General features: G+C 53.7%; 1 protein-coding gene across 11 annotated transcripts in view; it reads left to right on the forward strand.

Moving 5' to 3' along the window:
• TMEM63C (transmembrane protein 63C) overlaps positions 1 to 15,196 on the forward strand; it is a 74,834-nt gene extending 59,638 nt beyond the window's left edge. For 8 of the 11 annotated variants that reach the window (XM_042943904.1, XM_042943899.1, XM_042943897.1 and 5 more), the window contains 10 exons: positions 1,002 to 1,108; positions 2,081 to 2,167; positions 2,733 to 2,798; positions 4,739 to 4,901; positions 5,144 to 5,249; positions 5,655 to 5,822; positions 7,838 to 7,947; positions 9,312 to 9,380; positions 12,208 to 12,327; positions 15,032 to 15,196. In XM_042943904.1, coding sequence (XP_042799838.1) covers positions 1,002 to 1,108; positions 2,081 to 2,167; positions 2,733 to 2,798; positions 4,739 to 4,901; positions 5,144 to 5,249; positions 5,655 to 5,822; positions 7,838 to 7,947; positions 9,312 to 9,380; positions 12,208 to 12,327; positions 15,032 to 15,178 — 1,143 coding nt within the window. In that variant the 3' untranslated portion in view covers positions 15,179 to 15,196. Of the gene's footprint in view, positions 1 to 1,001; positions 1,109 to 2,080; positions 2,168 to 2,732; positions 2,799 to 4,738; positions 4,902 to 5,143; positions 5,250 to 5,654; positions 5,823 to 7,837; positions 7,948 to 9,311; positions 9,381 to 9,556; positions 9,799 to 12,204; positions 13,164 to 15,031 lie in introns of those variants that run through there. The other 3 variants (XR_006203970.1, XR_006203971.1, XM_042943906.1) reach the window with 3 other exon arrangements.
• Positions 15,197 to 21,241: the final 6,045 nt, after the last annotated feature.

The raw sequence follows: 21,241 nt of genomic DNA on the forward strand, positions 1-21,241 counted from the left end.
CTATCTTGGGGACTGGAGCTGGCAAGGAAGGAAAGAGGGGGTGGTGGTGCTGCAGGCAGGTTCTGGGGTGGGGAGTTGGGCAGGGGATGGGCGGTCCAGTCTTTAGATTGGGCCACCCAAGACTAGCTGGAGGCACAACAGGTGCAAGGGTGTGGCAAGTGTGACTGCTCTGCACTCCCCACTTTCTCTCAAGCTGGGGTCCCTGGTTTGAGGGGTAGGGTTGAGGGTGGGGAAGTGTGAGGTCAGCTCCCATGCAGCCATCCAAGAGAAGCAGGACTTCCATTTCCTTCATGCCAGGCACACCCACTCCAGGCTGGGGGCGGTAGGCCCTGGAGGGGCCACCCCTGAAGTTAGAGGATGCTTCATACTGACATGGGACATCAGAGAAACTGGACTGGCCCGTCTCCAAATCCTATAGCCTCAAGGCCATCATAACAGGCCTAGAAGGCCTCCACTTGCATATAATCCCCATCCCTACTCCAGCAACACGTGCACACAGGCCACACGCCTGCTGCTGCTTGCTCCTGCCCTCTGTTGTCAAGCTCACAGAAGGCCCACAAAGCACCACCCTAGGGATTCTTCCTTCACACCTTACCCATTTCTATACCTCCTTTCACACGACATCACAGGGAAAGTAGTGTCTTCTCTGTGAGCTCTGCCGTATCAGTGACAGCAGCTGGCTCTGGCCCTAGGGCGGAGTCACCAGGAAAACCCCAGGCCATCCCTCTAGGGACCTCAGCCTAAAACACCTGTGCCCCTTGAAGACAGAACTTGACCTTGGGGTGTCAGCCTCTGCCCGCCACCAGCCAGGCAGACCCCTGGCCAGGAAGGCTGACGAAGAAGGCCAGGTCTGCTGCGCAGCCTCAGGGAAACCAAGCCTGCTCTGGGACTAAGCTGGGAAAGACGAGGCCAGAGGTGTGGGAGAAGCAGGGGTGGCCCGGAAGGGGAAGGGGCGCTTCTTGCACTGATGTGTCTCTGCCCTCCTCCGCTCTACCCTACAGAGCCCAGTCATAACCCAGTTCTTCCCCTCCCTGTTGCTCTGGGCATTTACAGTGATAATGCCTCTGATGGTCTACTTCTCTGCCTTCCTAGAGGCCCACTGGACCAGGTGAGATGGGGGGCCTCCTCTCCCAGCCCTGCTGTTTGCTCAGCCCCGGCCCCTTCCCCCGCCCACTCCCCCACCAGCCATCTGGCCTAAGGAGTGGAATTGACATAGGGGTGGATTTGATACCCAGAACCATCCCAAAAGACTAACTTTTTTTTTTTTGAAAGAGGGGTCTGAGTTGTCTCTGGGCCTCTGGTCTCAGAGACCCTGAGATAGGACCACCATGTCAAGCATGTGAGGCCCAAACCAAGCCCTTCTTGGGCTGCTCCCACAGCCTCCAGCCATGCACTGAGGCGATGGAGCTGTAGGCAGAGCTACAGTGCTAGGAACTCCAGACAGAAGGCACCGGGGGAGGAGGAAAGAGCAGGACTCATCCGAAGAAGGTCAGGAAGGCAGTTGCAGAGGAGCCCATGAACTCAATCTGACTGTAGACACCTGTGGCCCGGGCCGTGCAGCGCCAGCATTTTAAACAATAGGAGCTATTTGGCCCTAATTGTTCTATGGTGGTAGCTGGTGGGGTAGAAAGTATGTACCACATCCTGGGCTTTTGCCAGAAGGCTGTGTGGGTCTCAAAAGTTATTTCCTGCACCAGAAGCTCCTAGCATCCTACCGGGCAGTAAGCCAGGGGGTTTGTCCTGACAGAAACCCTTACTGGTCTTTTATCTGGCCAAGAACGTGGCTTATGTTGATTATTAAAACTGCAGGGATCCTGATTATCATTGGTAATGTCCCTCTAACAAGGGTGTCAAGCACACAGCACATGTGTGCCCTTCCTCCCAGTCCCGTGCCCAAGGCAGACATCACTAGTTGATTATGCTACTCTTCCCTGCTGCAGCATAGCTCTCAGTGCTCTGTGGGGATGGTATTGGATGCACTGTTCAACCAATTTTCTATCCCAGGCAGCTGCCTCTGTCTTTTCCATCATTTTATAGTTAGGTCCCTGGTTCTTATCTCGTATTTCTTTGTTCCCTTTAGATCAAGTCAGAATCTGATCATAGTGAACAAGTGCTACATCTTTCTGGTGTTCATGGTGGTTATTCTGCCCTCTATGGGACTGACCAGGTACCTCACCTCCAATTATCCCTCCTCTCTCAGACAGGCTCACCCTAGAGTTGGAACCTCCTGTTTCAGATACTGTAGGCCTACCTGTGCTTGCGGCAAATCCATTCCTCAAAGGACAGTCTGGTGCCTGTCATGAGCCTAGCATGAGCCAGGTATCATGTGAACTCTAAGGTGTCAGCTGTCAACTCTGCCTTCAAAGAGCTTATCATCCAGCTGGGGAGACGAGCCACACCTGTCAGCTGAGAGCCCAAGGTGGAAAAAACACAGCCAACCTGCAGTAGAAATTTGGAAGAGGGAGAGAGCACTGTGGGAGAAATACCTGGTGAAAGTTTGCTAGAAGTGGCCTTGAGATGAGAGGCCAAAGGGTTAGGGGTAGGGGTGGCCCAGCACGAAAAAGGCAGAGAGGCAGTATGGGCTGTCCAGCTGGAATATTAGAATGCAAGAGTGTCTCTAGGGATTGAGAAAGGGAGGACAGCAGGAGGGAAGCCAGGCCAAGAGGAACTGAACCCCAAGCCTCAGCACGTAGGTTCATTGTCTAAAGGACCTACCTTGTTCTTGTTTCTAGTTTGAATGTCTTTTTCCGCTGGCTCTTTGACATCTACTATCTGGAGCAGGCATCCATCCGGTTCCAGTGAGTACTAGACTGCATGCTACAGGTGTACTCCCAGCGTATATGCTGGGGCTTCCATGGGTCCATACTAGGGAGATATGTGTGTCCTTTATTTGCTCACATGGCTAGAGATGAATGCATACACAGGCTCTCATTAAGAGAGCCCGGGCCATGGACCTATTTGGCAATCTGGTAAAGCCCTGGGATCCCTTCTCTGAATGAAGTTTTGGAAATAATTGTAGCTTTACAGGAAATGGCCCCCACAATGTCCTGTGTACCCTTTATCCAGTTTCCCCCTCTGGTAACATTTTGCATAACCATAATACGGTATCACAGCCAGGAAACTGACATTGATGCAATCCACAGAGCTTATTCAGATTTTTCCAGTTTTACATAGTCTCTGAATAGATGCCTGTAGATGCACAGAATACCTGGATTACAAAGAAAACCAATTATACTGAAATGGGTGTTATCAAAATATTTTAAAAGTCAAATTTGTCATAAAATCTTTATGCACACATTTCCTAACAGGACAGTGGATTTTAAACACAAGCAAGCTGAAATTACATTTTATTGTTTTAGTTTTTGTTAATTTAACTTATTTATTTTGAGAGATGGGGAGAGAGAGAATCCCAAGCAGACTCTGCACTGTCAGCACAGAGCCCGACGCAGGGCTCGATCTCACGGAGTGTGAGAGACCATGACGAGAGCCAAAATCAAGAGTCGGATGCTTAACCGACTGAGCCACCCAGGCGCCCCCATATTTTATTATTTTAAAGGCATTAGTGTGATACCGTTAGCTAGCAGAAGAACATTAAGTTGGGGTGAGGTGATGGGATCTTTGACAAAGCAACATGTGGGTCAGGTTGGACATCCGGCCAATTTCGATTTTGTTTTGTGTTGTTTTCAGGTTAAAAATATTGAAAATCCCAATTTTCAAAGATGTCATGTTGCAAATGACACGCAAGCTTTCACAGCCTGCTTTATAGGGCAAGGACCAGAATTCTGTAAGGTTTCTACAGTTAAACTATAATTGTGATAAGTTGGACTTTTTTTTTTTCCTGAGATGAGGAAAAAAGATGAGATTCATCTTCGGTGAGGTCAATATCTTCAATACAGTTTCTGTATGAGAGAGTAGCTCTATGGCTCAACTTTGAGGCCATCAAGAAAGAATAGTTTTTGAAGGAGTTCTGAAATATACCCAGGGAGCTCACAGATTTCTCTTTTCAAACAAGTGGACAGAATTGTGTAGATGGGGCGACTGGACAGCCACAGAGATGCCTGGGTCACCAACGTGAGAACAGGCAATGTGGCCATTCATTCAGGTGGCTGAACGACTCCCAGCTGAAGCTGGCCAGCCATGCCAAGTACGCAGCTGCAGACAGGAAAGTGTCGATCCCGTAAAGTTAGCATGTGTCATTCAGCAGCCTGTTTAATAACTACCCTTATTTTGAAGTGAGTGCAAATAGCATTGTCATGTATCACTAGCAACGGCAGCGTGATATGAAAATATCTGATGTCAACTACTGACAGAGTCACAGCCATAGCTGACGTTGCTGTGATTTGTTGCCCACGTTCTCTTAATGGGAAGAAATGCTACACTGCAGTTAGAGGTTAGTGAAAATAGAGACGTAATTCTTTTCACTCTTCAAGGTCACAGACCTCCAAATTTCTACTCATGGACTCTCCTGGGGTCTGTGGACCCAGGTCAACACCCCTGCTTTAGATTTTGATTTTGTTTTGCATGTATTTCCCGGTTGCATGTACTTCCCAACACATCCATACTTGTACACCAACCTCATCCCTGCTCAGAAGGCCCCACATTCACTTAAATTGGGCCCGGGGCACATGTGTACATGAAGCTTATAATCCCCATCCCCACCCCTACCCTCTACCTCTCTTCCGACATCCCTGCCCTTTCCCTCTCCCTCTGGCTTCTGTGCTGTCCTCCGCTCTCCCAGGTGTGTGTTCCTGCCAGACAATGGCGCCTTCTTCGTCAACTATGTGATCACGGCAGCTTTGCTTGGCACGGGCATGGAGCTGTTGCGCCTGGGGTCACTCTTCCTGTACAGCACCCGCCTCTTCTTCTCCAGGTCGGAGCCAGAGAGAGTCCACATCAGAAAGGTGGGGGCCGGGCCCTTCCCTGAGCACAGCCTTCAGAGTTTCCTTTGGGAGGGTGTCAGGAAAGGGGGCTTGCTGGAAGCATGAGGGACTCGAGATGAGAGGCGAGGTGTCCTGGGGCTGCAAGGGAGCCTGCCCCCAGGCCCGAGCTGCCTTCTGGCTCCCATGGGATAGACAAGAAGCCACAGAAGCAGCCGAGCCGAGGGGACCGAGCCACCTCAGGTAACCCCTGCCTTCTGCCCTAGAGCCACGCCATGGACTTCCAGTATGGGCGAGAGTACGCATGGATGATGAACGTCTTCAGCGTGGTCGTAGCATACAGCATCACCTGCCCCATCATTGTCCCTTTTGGTGAGTCTTCCCTCGGACACCTCCAGGGCTGCCCACCCTCGTACTGGGCGGAGGAGCTGAGCCCCGCAAGGTCAGGCCACCTTCTGGAGCATGAAGAGACCTGGGACAGACTATCAGCAGAGCGAGGAGGGGCCTGGGCCAGATCAGGGGAGGTTGGGTAGCTGCAAATGTAGGATGTTTCTCGAGTGAATGACCCTTCGCCAGACTGGCAGAATAGGCTCTGGGGGCCCAAGGGAAGCTGATGGTCCCAGGGGTCGGCACCACAGAACTCCGACGCCCCGTCCTTGGCCCTCACTGCCGCGACAGACCTGAATCTGGCTTCCCAGGCCTGGGGAGCCTTGGGACAGCACAGGGCCCCAGCTGAGGAGTCACCACTGAATGTGCCTCGGTCTTCCTGCCCCGCAGGCCTGCTGTACCTGTGCATGAAGCACATCACGGACCGCTACAACATGTACTACTCCTACGCGCCCACCAAACTCAACGAGCAGATCCACATGGCTGCTGTCTACCAGGCCATTTTCGCGCCACTCCTGGGTCTGTTCTGGATGCTGTTCTTCTCCATTCTGAGATTAGGTAGGTACCAGGCCTGCCGGGCAGTCCCGCCTCCTCCTGCTCCCCACTGCTGCAGAAAGCCCTCAACAACACCTCTGCTCTGTTAAAGCAGAAAAGGCCCGGGAGGAGCAAGCTTGCTCACGGATTACAGCCACCCAGGTGGCTTCTCTAGGCTTAAGGGGCTTGTACCAGAGTCCCAGCAGACCTTTGAGGCTAAGAGGAGGGCTGGGACTGACATGGACCAAATAGTATGCATTTGGGTTTATGACCACCGGAGCAAGAAACTTCACATTCCTTCATTATTCTTTTTTTTTTTTTTTTTAATGTTTATTTATTTTTGAGAAAGAGAGAGAGAGAGCGTGAGCAGGGGAGGGGCAGAGAGAGAGGGAGACACAGAATCTGAGGCAGGCTCCGGGCTTTGAGCCGTCAGCACAGAGCCCGATGCAGGGCTTGAACTCACAAACCACGAGATCATGACCTGAGCTGAAGTCAGATGCTTAACTGATTGAGCCACCCAGGCACCACTCAGATTCGTTCATTCTAACTCAAGGCTGGCAGGATAAAATATTAGCTCTCAGGCTCAATTCCTGTGGCATCCCCACTGGGATCCTGGAAGATGCGTGGTCTTACAGATTGCCGAAAAGCTGGAGGAGGATTTGGGGTGTGCCCCAATGACCAGCTTTTCCCCTGCTCTTGGCTCCACAAAGCTGCTGTCCTGTCCCCTGAGGCGGGAAGATCACACTGACATCCCCATCCTCTCCACCACCAGACCATTTCCTGCCTTCTCCCTACACTGTCCTGTCCTCAGAGACACCGGACCTTAATCCTCTCAGTGGAGCAGAGAAGGCAAAGTCCGTATTTTCTTACTTCCTGTCGAGGTGGCAGCTGGAAACAGCTCTCAGGATACAGGACCCAAACGTTATAAAATGGAAATTACAGGTTCCTGATTTTGAGCTGATGGGTTGAGAAGGACATGTTTAATGGGCACTTGAGCGGATGCTTATGGCAATTAAATTTGTGTGAATTATCCATTTGTTGTCCATTCCCAGTGTCTTATCCCCCAGCCTTTCCCCACCGCCCAGCGGACTTCAGTTTTTAAATAATTTTTCCCCTAACTGTAAAAGATTATATTATCAAAATTGGAATGACCCATAATCTCACCCAGGGCCTGACGTCTGCCGCTCTCAGACCTCATTCTCTGGGCATATTTTGGGGGAGAGGGCAGAACAGGAGGGAGTTTACTGGTTTAGTCTTACTTTGCAAAATTGTGATTTCTGTTTTATAACATTCTTTCATCGCTCAGCATACTGTTCTGAACAATTTCCTGCGTTACTGCAATTCTGTTGGAGCACGTGACTTTGAGCAGCTGCATTAAATTCTACCCGTTTCAGTCAGCTCTCCATTGTTGGATACCGAAGCTCTTTGCCACTTTTGCTGTTATAGAAACACGATGATAAGCATCACTACGTGTTAGCCTCTGACTGTAAAGACTGATTTTTAATCTTTACTTCTGTAGAAAACTGGTAAAAAAAAAAAAAAAAATAAGTTACCAAATATCCCTAAGCAAAATGTCAGCGACTTAAATTCTGGATTGCTCTTCTGTGCTGTTAGCAGAGATAACTGAGCACGCCAGGAGCTCACAAAGACAGGCGTGGGTCAGAGGTTGTATTTGTGGGCAGTGGCATGAGCGAGTAACTCAGAGATACTGCCCAGGGACTGTGATGTGGGAGGTGAGCTGATGGGTCGAGAAGGACGTGTTTAATGGACACTTGAGTGGATACTTAAGGCAATTAAATTTTTTTCATGGAATCCATAAGATGCCAAATTCTAAACTGGTCAGATGGCACTGAGAGATGGTCTCATGGGTCAGGCTCATTGACTCCAGTTGCTAGGAGGAAAATTGGGGCAGGGGCCTCTCTGCCCCCATAGAGGCGCTGGGGTGGCCCCTAGTGACCCAGGACCTCGGCTGGCAGACTCCTGCCCACAGCTCCCGTCCTCAAGCACGGAGCCCCACGGCCTTGTCTTCTCCTTGGCAGGTTCGCTCCACAACATCACCTTCTTCTCCCTTTCCACGCTCATTATTTCCATGGTAGTTGCCTGCCTTAGCACTCTTCTGGGGAAGCTCCGGACGGTATCTTACTATGAGGTGAGTTGCCCTCGCTTTCCTCTCTTCATTCTCCCCGGCCCCTGGGGACACGGCTCTGGGCTGCTCCTGACCTGGGCACCCACAGCACCACGGAGACACAGGTCCTTGCCTTTCCGATGATGGGGTATGCAAGCTCAGCGTGCATGGGTGTGTGCCCGTGAGCCAGCCCCGGTGCCGGGCCCCCCCACACTCTGCAGAGTTTTAAAAGACAACCGTCCTCTCCTCCTCTCCCTTCTGCCGCCCCCTCCAAACAGCGGGCTGCTGGCACATCCCTCCTACAATGTGAGCCTGTCGAGCCACTGAGCTGTGAGTGCCGCTCCAAGGATGGAGGCTTGAGAGAGGGAGGATGGGGGGAAGGACAGGAGCGTGGGGCATGGAGAAGGACGATGAAGAGGGAAGGGGAATAGTCAGCACACTTTGAGGAGCCCCAGGCTGTTGAAGTTGAGGCCTGGCTCTCTGGGAGCCCGTGACTCCTTCGGCTCATTGCCAGTGGGGTCAGCCTCATCATTAGAGACGGGAGCCAATCCCTGCCCACTGAGCACCCTGCCAACAAGGGTCTGTGCCCAGAGTGGCGTGTCAGTACAGGTGTGCTAGAATGATTTCCAGGGACCAGAACATTTGTTATTTTTCATGGTTACCCGTTTTTCTATTGGCTCCCATTTTCTGTTCATAATAGTTAATTGTGTCCTTTTAAAATGAAGTTATATAAAGAGAAGAAAGTAAGTTGATTTAAAGTTCTGGTATCCTGCTGAGTTAGAGGAACAAGCCTCTTGGAAGAGGATCCTTTTGCCTATAGTGGCCTTATACCTGGGGGCCCTGAACTCAGACCCCCACCACCCTCTCTACCCGGCCTCCTCCAACCCCCGGCTCCAGTGCCATGCCAGTGAGGAACCAGAGTGGACGATGCCTCTGGCCCTGTCTTCCCGATACAACAATGCCATGTGATCTGGTTGCCCAGGTGTCCACTCTAGGGAAGGAAGGTGGCAGAGGACCTAGACCGTGATCTCAGACTGGTCTCAAGATCGAGGGGGAAACCCCAGGAGGAAAGAAGAGACTGCTGAAGCCAAGGCTTTTACTAGAGTCAAAGCAGGCTCATCTTTGAACCCCAATGCCAACTCTCCTTACTCCCCCCCCCCCATTATGGTCCTTGGGAATGGAATATTCTGGAAGGGTCACCCAGCATCCCGGTCCTCTTTCTGTCCCCCTGGGCTTCAGCCCTACCAGCTGGGCCGTAGTTCATGGAAAACAGAAGATGAGTTGCGTTCCGGGGGAGCAAGAGGCCCAGGCGCAGATTCGGGGAGGGAGCGGGCAGAGGGCAGACACCCCCACTGTGTGACCCTCCACATCTCTCCCTACTGCTGCAGCCCGAGGAGGAGATGGAGACTGTGTTTGACATGGAGCCAAGCAGCAGCACCTCCACACCCACCTCCCTTGTGAGTCAGTGCCTTCACCCCGGGGGACAGGTCAGGAGGGGGGTACCTGTAGGAGTGGGCTACTCCAGCAGCAGGGGCGGGGGCCGCTGGCATTTAGTACCCTCCCCGGGTGTTGGGGAGGAGATGGGGGGGGGGACCCTGGGCGCCCTCCCCTGACACAGCAGGACTTGGCCCAGGTCAAACTGCTGCCATGGCCCTGGCTGAAGAGCTGGGAAGATAGAAGAAGCAAGACAAACCCTGAAAGGATCTCAGAGAGGAAGAGAAAGGTCAGGGCGAACCCAGCCACAGCAAGCTCAGTCGTGTAGACGCAGGGACGTGCTGGGGCTCGGCCTCAGGACCGAAGGCTGCCTCCAAGGGCACAGATGCCAGGCAGAGCTGCGCAGAGCTGCAGGGAGCTATTGGAGGCCCGCGCTGAATGGTAAGGCAGGGGTGGCGCCACACGAGTGAGCCCATCAGCCTGTGAAGAGATAAGGCCGACTCAGAATGCAGGGCTCTGGCTGGCTGGGCCTTGGCTCCCACGTCGTGGCTCAGCCTGGAGGGGCCTGAGCACTCACCCACGTCCCTGCCACAGGTGTAGATGTGGGGCCACCGATGCACGCACTGAGCTGGGTACCGGGTTGGCCCATGCCCCGATGCCAAGGTGCCTTGGAGGAGCACTGAAGAAGGGCACCAGCCAGCCTGGGCACTCAGGGAAGGCTTCCCGGAGGAGGGAACATCTAATCCAACTCCGGGAATGGGAGAAAGGGTTGCTAGGTGGAATAGGTTGTGGGGGAAGGGCATTTGAGGAAGAGGAGCAGCCTGTGCAAAGGCCCAGAAGAGAGAATCTGGAGCGTTTGAGCACCTGAAGAGTTTTGGGCCTGGTGGAAGTGTAGAGTGGGCGGCAGGACCCAGTGGGAGAGGAGACTCTTTAGTCGTGGCAGAGTTGGGGAAAAGTGCACAGACACAACAGTGGTGGACGTGCCCACCCCCCGTGCACAGAACTGCAGGTCTGTCTCACACTGGGAAAAACTCCTGCACAGAGGGGAACATTTCTTCTGGGAGGCGACGGGAAGTTGCTTCACATAGCATCTCCCCTCGGGGGTCCTCCCAAGATGAGCCCTCTGGAATATTGTTAGCAATCGGTTATTGAAGTCTTCTTAGGAACCTGACACTTCGCTGTTAACGCTCCTAATCTTTATGATACACCCACATAGTAGGTGTTTTAATCCTCATTTTATAAATGGGGAGACTGAGGCTCAAAAGATCATTTAATTTAGACACCAGGGCATTCCTGAGCAAGGAAGTCACAGAACAAAGTTTGAACCAGGTCAGTCGCACTCTAAAGCCTGGGCTTTAAAAAACATTACTGGAATTGATTTTTTTTTAATCTTTCATGATAATAAGCAAGTAGCATATGAACATTGCAGATAATTATGGGCAAAAAACAGATAAGCAAAAATAAGAAAATAAAAAGTTCATATTCCCACCACCCAGAGATGACTGCTGATAATTTAGCAAATATTCTTCTGAGTATATGTATAAATTTTGCTAAACTGAAATAATACTGTACATACTCTTTTCTAATCTGCATTTTTAGTTAACAAGCTCCATCTTTCCATATATATACATTTCTGTGTCTTCCAAGACCCAGTCCATATTCAAGTTGTCCAAAGTGTTGCAGAAATATCTTTTACAACATGTCCAAATCAAGATCCAATCCGATCTCTGTGCTAGATTAATCTGGTGCCTGTGCACGTCTCTAGTATTTTAGCCCAGGCTCTTTCTTGTGACTTGTCAGAGACTCCAAGCTGGTTGTCCTGCAGAATATCCCACCTTCTGGATATTTCTGGGTATTTCTTCCTGATGTCTTATAACGGGTTTTACTGTCTCCTGTATTTCCCGAAAACTAATTAGATCCAAAGGCTGGACAGATTCAAATTCAGCCTTAGGGGCTAAAACACATTCTAGGTGGTGCCGTGCACCACACCGGGAGACGCGTAACATCCCATTTATTCCCACTTATGACACTGGTTACTCCCAGGTTAGGAGGATCACAGCTGGCCTCTTCCATTGTTCAGTTACCATCTTACCCCTTATGACCAAAAGGTTTACAGGGGGTTTGCTTTGGCATTATACAAGTATCTAGATTCTTTCTACGGAACAATCCATCAGGGCGCTTTGGTTTCACTGAAATGAATACACAGGAAAGGTTTAATTCTGTCCCATAATTACCTGTTTTCAAAATAAGGAGTTGGTTTAAAAGCCACTTCGAAGGATGACAAACAGCTCTGTCCCTAGTACTTCCTGTTTTTCTATTCTGCCCTCCTGTGCATTTCTGGGACCATTCCTGGGTTTCACAGACACAGTTTGTAAGACCTCAGATAGCAATCTGTTCCAAATCCTGATTCCCGGGCCAGCCGGTGATCCGCGCCACGGCGGGTATGGACATGCCTCGTAAGCTGTATTGGAAAGTGCGCTAGCCCGGGCAGGGGGTCTCTCCAGACCCCAGCAGAGGGGAGCCTCGCATCCTCTCTCTCCGGGGTCAGCCTGACCTGGAACCAACAATGAATGGGGCTGCACTGGAGGAGCAGTGGGCTGGGAGCTAGGAGGCCGCACTAACTCACCCTCCGAGTTATAATTGCTCATTAAATGGTTAAGGGCCCCTCAGCAGGTGGGGATGGCCAGGCCCCGGGCTGCTGGGGTAGAAGAAAGGATCCGTGGCTCGTGGCTCTGGCTCGTGGGTCCAGAGAGGCAGAAGCTCTGGGGGTAGGGCTTGAGGGCAATGGCGTGCTCAGGGCGTGGCCCCAGATGTGACCTTAGCTCTTTCTCCCCTCTCTGTCCCAAGCAGCTGTACGTGGCTACTGTGCTGCAGGAGCCGGAGATGAACCTGTCCCCTGCCTCCTCCCCTGCTCGGCATACCTACGGCACCATGAACAGACAGCCTGAGGAGGGAGAAGAGGAGAGCAGTGTGAGGGGCTTTGCGAGGGAGCTGGGTTCCGCTCAGTTTCAGGACGGGCTGGAACTGGAGGGCCAGAGCCAGTACCACTGACCAGGACCGGAGGCCTCCACCTGGCGACTCCAGCGGGAGCAGCAGCCAGGGGAGGGCCCGGCGAGTAGGGGGGAGGCAGGAGGGCCACCCGGACCTCCCCACTACCTCCCGCAGACTCTGGGAAGGCCCCAACAAGACACCTGCGCCCTGGGTGTTGGCCACATGGACACCCAAACCTGCTGACCAGCTAGAATGGAAGGTGCTGGGCAGTGCAGAGGGCAGTGCCGAGGGCCCCCGGGATGGGATGGAGGATACAGGCAGCGCCACGTCTTGGGAACAGCCGCCAAAGCCCTGGGCACAGAGACTACAGGCTAAGGGACCTTGCTGGGGTCGAAATGGAGAAGGTATGCATAAGGGAGGAGGCAGAAGGAAACCCACCGAAGACTCTTCAGGGTCCTCTCCACGCTTTCACCAGCTGCCCTGCCAAGGAGCTTCCACCGCTGCTCCCACGCCATCCCCCACCCCTACTCCAGTCCCTCCCCTGCGGTCTGAGGAAGCCCAGGTATTTGTGCTAAGCCTCATCAACATCCCCAGCGTGGGGATCTGTAAAGAGAAGTTTCTGCACGCACCTGGGGCATACGGCAGCTGAGACCATAGACCTGAGGGGAGGCAGTGGAGACCTGTCCTATTCCTCTGTCCCTCGGCAGACATCCCCAGGAGCAGCAGGGTGGAGACCCTTATCCTTTCTATTCTCACAAGGGCAGCTGGGACACAATCACTCGGGGCTCATTAAACGGGACCTGTGTGCATTTTGATGAAGGCAACCTTGGCTGGTTACTATAAGGTGGGAGGGGCAGAGGCAGAATTCATGGAGAGGGGTGCTGTCCCAAGATACTGGGTTATGGGAAACCAGATACAGCTTCCCCAACCCCCAGGCCTAATGAGAGGACCCTCAAGGTCAAGGATGTGGCCACTGAGAGCTGCTCCTGCCTCATACCAAACTGAGTGCCTGAGCCCCCAGCATAACCAAGGTAGGCAGCAGCTTGGGGTGAGAAGTCCATGCTTCAAACGGAAGGCGACGGCCATCCCCTGGCCTCTGAGTAGGACCCTTCCTCTCTTGGGGCCACCTGCATGCTGGACTGAAGACCACTCAAATGGCCTCCAATATGGTCCTGGCCCAGACACTGCCCATACCCTGCTGGGGATGGGGTGGGAGTGGGGCTGTGTCCTCCATAGAGAAGCCCTTATCTGGTGGAGGCCTCCTTCCCAGAGCTGCCACCACCCGAGACCTGGAGGAACCAAATCCTGAGTAGGAACAATGCTGGTGACACCCTTTGCCACAGTCGGGGGTACAGACCTCTGCCTCTGGGGACAGGCCCCCATCAGGACCACCAGGCAGTGCAGCATGTTAGGATACAGACAGGGGCCAGCTGAGGCCTCAGGGACCAAAAGGAGCTAAGGTGAGAGGGGTCTATGTGGTCCAGAACTCTCCTGAGTTCCCTTCTGCAAAGATCTGGGTCCATGTGGCCAACCTGCCAAAAGGAGGCCCCAAGCTCGCCTCCCCCGGGCATTTCCCACCACCTCCCAGGCACACGGGCGGCCCTGAACTCAGACCACCTGGGTCTTGTCCCTCTTCCACCTGTGCCCACATCTCAGCTGTAGAAGCTCCAGGCTTCACCAGAGGAGAAATAGCGCTCAAGAGACAAACATTGCCATACCCCCGGGGCTTGGCCCAGACTTGGCATGAAGGATCTTTCCAGAGAGCTTGGGTCAGCCGGGGAGTCGGCAGTCTCTCCCACTCCTTGTCCGGCTAGGAATAAGGAGGAAATTATACCCAGCCAGTCCCTCCTGAACCCAGGCCCCTCAGGGTCCCCTCCTAGCATTTCACCAGCCAACAAGGAGAAGGGGCCTTTCCCAACAGGGAGATCTGCCCATGCCATGGGAGGTGGCCAGCTCCAGGCCCTCCGGTCCCCAGAAGGTGTATTTGGTGTGCGTGTGGCTTTCTTGCCAGAAGCTGGCCTGCAGGCTCACGTTCACCGGGCACTGCTTGCTGGGCGCCTGCCCCCCAACCCTGCAGCCCCTGCTGGGTTATTCCTGCCGCTTCTGCCACTGTCCCTCTTCTGTCTTCCCCCTGCCCACCTGGCAGTGTATGGATGCTGCATATGGAAGGGTCCCAGCAGATTACATGGCAGCATGGCTGCGGGTTTCCCCCTCTGCATTTGGGCCAAGTGCAGCTGGTTCTGAGAGAAGGTGGTGCAAATGTTGGGGAAGTTCCAGAATCCATTCACGTCTCGACACTTCCTGGAGACCCAGGGCAACTGGCCAGCACCCTCGGCCCCACCCTGACACACACACAGCCGCTCAGCCTCCACAGTCACTGTGAGGGTGGGATGGGCGTGCTCTGGCTCCTTAGGGCCTACGTATCACATCCAGGCCCTCTCCAGGCACCTCCCCTCTGGCCTGCCCTCTCGGCCCACCCTTGGCCTCCACCCATCACTATCTCACCCCACCCCACAGCCCACTTCCCAGCTGCCCTTCTCCATCCTTCCACCCAAGCACCACCTCTCAGACTTGATTCTTTCTGGAGGGGGCTGCCTCCGAGGGAACCCAGGATTGCCTAGAGCCTCTAAGAAATGCCCCACTGGGCCTAGAGTAGCTCCATGCCTGCCTGCCTCTTCCTCAGATGCTTCTGGAAGCAAAGTGCCTATCAGCAGCATTGCATCCTCTGGGGACCCCGGTGCGCGGTGTGGACTTCCCTTGGCCACCACCACTAAAGGAATGTGCCAGAATGCCGAAACTTCTCGTTATTAATGCTATGATTGTGCCTTGAATAAACAAGTTCTCCCAACCTCTGCTGGCCTGTACCTCTGCATTGGACCGGCCCAGCAGGGTGTCCCCCATCCTGAAAGAGCTGGAGATGCTAAGGGATGAACCTCCCTATGGCTACCAGGCTGGAGCACCGTACCTTCATGGCTTTAGCCCCTGAAGCCTTCCCAGGCCCCTGTCCTCACAGGGAAGGCCTGGCAAGTGCCTCCTGGTCTGCTGGAGAGACAGGAAGTGGCTCTGCCTCACTCATTCTGCTGTGAGTGCTCTCAGAGCCCCCTGGGCAGTAGCAGAGAACTTCCTGGTCCTCGAGCTACCATGCAGCTGTTGGAATAGGCTTCTCCTGGGCAGCAGAAGCCCCAGGGTGAGTGCTGGGCCCCTCAGTGGGTCGCTGGCCGGACTTGCTGCTGGGCTTGAAAAGATGAAGATTTCAGGAGGAGGCCACCAGAAAAAGTGGCAGACAAGGCTCAGGCCCGTGCTGGTCTCAGCCCGCAGCACAAGGGCAGGGGGAAGTGGAGGAGAGGCTGGCCTCGGGGAGGTATGTGCGGCTGCCAGGTCAGGCCCGAACGGGATTAGAAACACCCTGTAGCAAAGGCTACTTATGCTTGCTATGTTGGACCCGCAGTAAGTTGGGGAAAACGTCCCTGCTCTGGGGAGTGTGTCCTGGCCCAGGAGACCAAAGTTCTGGCCTTCCTCCAGCCGTGACCCTAGGCTGGTCACACCACCAGAAAATAGGGGTAGGGGACAATACTCTGCCCTATTAGTGAGTAGAGCAGATTCAGCAGACCGAGTGGGGCTGCAGGGGGAGGCTTCCTCCCTCACTGCTCCCTGTGAATACACAGGACAATCTCAGGCTGCTCCCCAGCCCCCATCACTAGACCCTCTCCTCAAGCTTTCATAGTCCATTGACAGGCATGGGTTCGAAGTGCCCCACTGGCATGAGCCTGGGCATAGGGCCAGGGCCCACTCCCTTGACCCCTCTCACCCCAAAGCAATTCTTTTCCAAGTCAAGTCAGATGAGAGCCACAAGGGCTGCTTCAGAGGAGAGAGAAACATGAAGGCCATAGTGGCTGGGTGGCAGGGGCTGTGCCCTGAGGCCTGGAGACAGGGGTGGGCTGATGGCTGATGGAGGACCAGGGGCCTTTTCCTAGGATCCTCAAAGCCCTGCCACAACAGCTGCCCCTCAGGGTCTCCTCCCAGGGGCCAGCAGCCTCCAGGGTCCCCCAGATCACAGGCCCTGGGCCATCCCTTGGTTCAGCAGACCTTTCAGGGGACTTTGCTCAGGGAGAGACAAAGACACAGATAGGCAAGCTACAGACGGCGGGTCCTAGCCCCAAGCATGTCAATTCCCCCACAATGGAATTGGTCAGTCTTCTCTCAGCAGGCCAGGAGCACTGGAGGCCCAGGAGGTCCATATAGCTGGGCTGGAGTGGGACTGGGGCACAGGCCAAGAGGGAGGCCAGGTGCCAGGGAGGCCCAGGATCCCAGTCTGACAGGACTCTGCCCAACAGGGCACTGGAGCACCTGACTGTCAGCTACACTCTGTGGGGCTGGGGAGGAAGCAGAAGAGCACTGGGCTCCAAGAGGCTGTGCCCGGAGGCCAAACCTTGGGGTGGTTTCAGGCACCTCCAGGGCTGGCTCCCCACCACCTAATCCCGTCGTGCTGGGGGTAGCTCAGTTCTGTCCCGAGAACACTCCAAGCTGTCCAGAGCCAGGTTTCTAAGTCCACTCTGGGGCAGGCCCTGGGGGCGGTGGTGTGGCGGGGATGGAGGAGCCTGGCTTATGGGAAGGCAGTGCACAGTTTTCTCAATAGAGCTGTTTCCTAAACATCGGATGGCCCCTGGGCCTTGACAACCCATAGCTGCCCAGCATATCTCCAGCCTCAAATGCTGGGGTTCTCTATCTTAGCTGCAAATGAGAGTCTCCTGGGAGATTTTAAACAATCCCAGTGTCCAGGTCCCATCCCTAAACAAATCTGGAATGGGGCCCAGGCACCCCTATTTTACAAAAGCTCACCAGGGGACTCTAGTGTCGAGGAGGGTTGAGTGGGCAAGGCTCTTGTGGGTGGGGAAAATAATCACAGCCTATCACCCCTGGAGCAAGGGAAACTGGTCTCAGCACCTCACACTGTCTCTAGCCTTGGGGAGGAAGTAGGGGGCCCCCAACCTGTACATAAGTACAAAACCACAGGCTGAGAGGCCGCTCCTCCCCTCACACTGCCTCCGGGGAGCTCAAATATCAGGCAACAGGTAGGTAATCAACAGGCCCAACGTTTGCCTTCTGTCTTATAAGCCATTAATACCCAGTGCCCACACAACTTCCATTATAATCATCTTACTTTGTAATTGTTGTTTGGGCTGGAGAGACACACATGGGGCCTCAAGGGTCCCTTCCGGCTACCCTGTCCCCTTCACCAAGGGTCTGAAGAATCACCTCTTCTCTCTCCTCTAAACACAGAGCCCAAAGTCTTCCTGTTTTGTTTGCAATAGATTATAAGTGCTATAAACCAATGTATATGGTGGGTGTCAGGTAGGGGCAAGGGCTTTGAGGAAAACACAAAGCTGGAGGAGGGGAGTGACTGTAGATGGGAAGGATCTGGAACGAGCTTTTCTGGGGATGAGGCATGTGGGGGCTGCATGAAGGGGGTGCTGGGCCGATCTGGCCCGGGAACAAATACAGGGCCCTGGGGCAGCGGGGGTGGGGGTGGGGGGTCAGGGCACACAGCAGAGTGAGGCCATATCTGAGAGGGCAGCAGGACCCTGGGCTTTATCCCCATGATGTGGAGGCTACTGGAAGTTTCCAAGCTGGGGGTGGGGATGGGGAGGGAGATGTGATCACCTAAGGTTCTGAAGCAATCACTGCAGCCTCTGGGTGAGAACAAGGTGGAGGTGAAAACCTGTTGGGGCTCTGTTGGAAGCATCCAGGAGATGTGGCATGGTAGCTCCAACAAGAATGAGGCGGGGAGCGAGGAGAGAGATGGAGAAGTTCGGAACAGGTCTGAGGATTCACGGATGGATTAGATGTGGTGTCTGAGAGAAAGCAAGGAAGTGAGGACGGCTCCCAGTTCTTCTGCCTGAACAGCTGGGTAAACTGGTTTACCAAGGCAGAGGATGCTGGAAGGTGCAGGGAAAATACCAGGCTCTACTTTGGTTGTGTTACGTTTGAAATGCCTAGTAGGGACATTGGGCAAGGGTCTGGATACCGGGGTCTGGAGTGGGGGGCATTAGGCTGGAGATGCAACCCAGAGTCATCAGCATCTAGGTGTTTAAAGCATGGGACTGGCTGAAACCTGGGCAGGAGCTAAGGGGAGGTCCGAGGGAGATGAGAGGGGGTCCACAGGGAGAATGAAGAATGAGAAAGGAGGAAAACTAGGAAACCCTGGCATCCGGAATCCAAGGAAAGGAAGGGATTCAGAAAGTAAGCAGGGAGCCGCAGCACTAACCACACTTGACAGTGAATACAGGGCAGAGGGGAGTGAGTTCAAAGACGCCCTGAGGAGGCATCAGCCAAGTCAGAATGCTGGAAATGCCACTGGACAAGTGAACTGGTTTCTCCCACACATCAAAGGCGTGGGGGGAAGGGAGAGGGGAGGGAAAGTTTAAGAGACACAACCAGATGCAATGTGTGGCCCTTGACTGAATAAACCACCTGCAGAAAGACATCAGGGAAATCTGAACGCAGACCGGGCATTAGGCAATGTTGAGGAGACACTGCTCATCTCTATAGGTATGCTGATGGCGAGGATGAAAGCGGAAAGGGAATCAGCTAGATGTCCCTATGGAAGACTTTACAATGGCATGAAGTCTTAGATTTGCTTTAAAACTTTCCAGCAGAGGGCACCTGGGTGGCGTAGTCAGTTGAGCCACTGACCCTTGATTTTGGCTTTGGTCACGATCCCCAGGTCATGGGATTGAGCCGCCTCGGGTTCCCCCGCTGAGTGTGGAGCCTGCTTAAGATTCTCTCTCCATCTGCTCCTCTCCCCAACTCGTGCGCTCTCTCGCTCTCTCTCTCTAAAGTTTTTTTTATTATTATTATTTAAAAAAACTTTCCAGGAGAATAAAAGAGGTGGGGGAGATCTTGAGCTGCTCACACGGATGCTGGCTGAGGTACACAGAGATTCACTAGGCTCAGGTTTTTGTGCGTGTTATATTTTTCCATAATAAAAAATTAAAAAAAAAATTTTTTTTTTGGTGTTTATTTTTGAGAGAGAGAGACAGAGTGTGAGCAGGGGAGGGGCAGAGAGAGAGGGAGACAGAGAATCTGAAGCAGCTCCAGGCTCCGAGCTGTCAGCACAGAGCCCGACGCGGGGCTCGAACTCACGAACCGCGAGATCATGACCTGAGCTGCAGTCAGATGCTTAACTGACTGAGCCACCCAGGCGCCCCCATAATAAAAAATTTAAAATGAAGGAGTGATCAACTCTTCAAAGGGCTACTGAGCCGAAGAGCAAGGTGAGGAGTGGGACTCAACCTCTGAACTGGGCAGGACAGAGGTCCTGGGTGACCTTGGTGGTAGCAGATCAGGGGCGGGGACGAGAGCCTGGGTGAAGGAGGCTCCCATTCTCTCATAGGTGTGAGGAAATGAAAACAGCGAGGAAAGACACTTCTGTAGACTTTTGCTATCAAAGGAAGTAGAGACACAGGGCAGTAGTTGGAGTGGGAAGGGGCCGAGGGAGGACTGGCTCCTTGTAGAAGATGGGAGGTGGCTGGGAGAATGCGGAAGAATACAGGAGAGAGAGGGTTCAGGGCCGAGACTGGCACCGAGGAAGAAGGAACCACCCCCATCCCACATGCACGCACGCTCAAATGCACGCACACTCACATGTACACACACACACTTGCATGCGTGTGTGCACACACAAGTAGAAAGGCAGCCTTCAAGAGAGGTGAACGCACCCATGCTTACAATGGTTCAAGACCCAGGTCAAAGGAGGGTGTTCGGCCTTTCCAGAGGCAGGTCACCCCAGACAAACATTCAGGAGCCTGGCTGCCTGAGTCTCAGCTGTTAGGTCTCGTGAAGGAGGCCTTCTCTCACTGGAGCCTTTGGGGCTCGAGAAAAAATGCTTTTGGTGCCATAGGGAGAAAAGCATCCTCAGCATGCTCCAGACCATGTCTGCAATCACACAGCCTGGCAGGCCGGGTCACCAGAGCTTATCCAAAATGAGGCCCCAGCCGGGAGCTAGAGAGGCCCTGCGGGTACCAGCAACATTGGTCTTGGCGGAGAAAACCGAAGCCTCAGGGCAAGGGCAGTGGGCCCAAGCGGAGCCCCTCCAACCCTTCACAGCCCAGCCCCAGGGCCCCACAAGGCTGTTCACATGATGCCCACTCTTTGTTTTTTAAAAATGTTTATTTAGGGGCACCTGGGTGGCTCAGTCGGTTAAGCGTCCGACCTCAGCTCAGGTCATGATCTCGCGGTTTGTGAGTTTGAGCCCCATGTCGGGTTCTGTGCTGACAGCTCAGAGCCTGGAGCCTGTTTCAGATTCTGTGTCTCCCTCTCTCTCTGCCCCTCCCCCACTCACGCTCTGTCCCTATCAAAAAATGAATAAACGTTTAAAACAAATTAAAAATGTTTATTTATCTTTTTTAAGAGAGAGAGACAGAGAGCAGGGGAGGGGCAGAGAGAGAGAAAGGGAGAGAGAGAATCCCAAGCAGGCTCCGTGCTGTCAGTGCAGAGCCCGACGCTGGGTGAGATACACCATGAGATCACGACTTGAGCCAAAACCAAGAGTCAGTCACCTGGCCAACTGAGCCACCCAAGTGCCCCCATCATGCCCACTCTTAATGCTGCTGCACGTTCCTGGCTGGGTATCTACCCTCATCTGCTCGCTCTTCCTGACCACACACACATTCGCACACACTCACACATTCTCACACTGGCTCTTCAACTCCAAGGTGCACTGCAGGCAAACCCATTCAATCTCCTTAAAAAAGCCCACCCTGGGATTGGCACCTGCCCAATCAGGGAGGCTCTAGAAGTTTTCCTCAGAGACCCTATGAGTCTTTGGTGCCCTTTGCTGCTGTCCTGGTGCCTGGTCCATTCCTATCCCTGGCCTCACTTTGTCCCCTATGAG

Source organism: Panthera leo, chromosome B3, assembly GCF_018350215.1.
Source record: "Panthera leo isolate Ple1 chromosome B3, P.leo_Ple1_pat1.1, whole genome shotgun sequence".
Lineage (NCBI taxonomy): Eukaryota > Metazoa > Chordata > Mammalia > Carnivora > Felidae > Panthera > Panthera leo.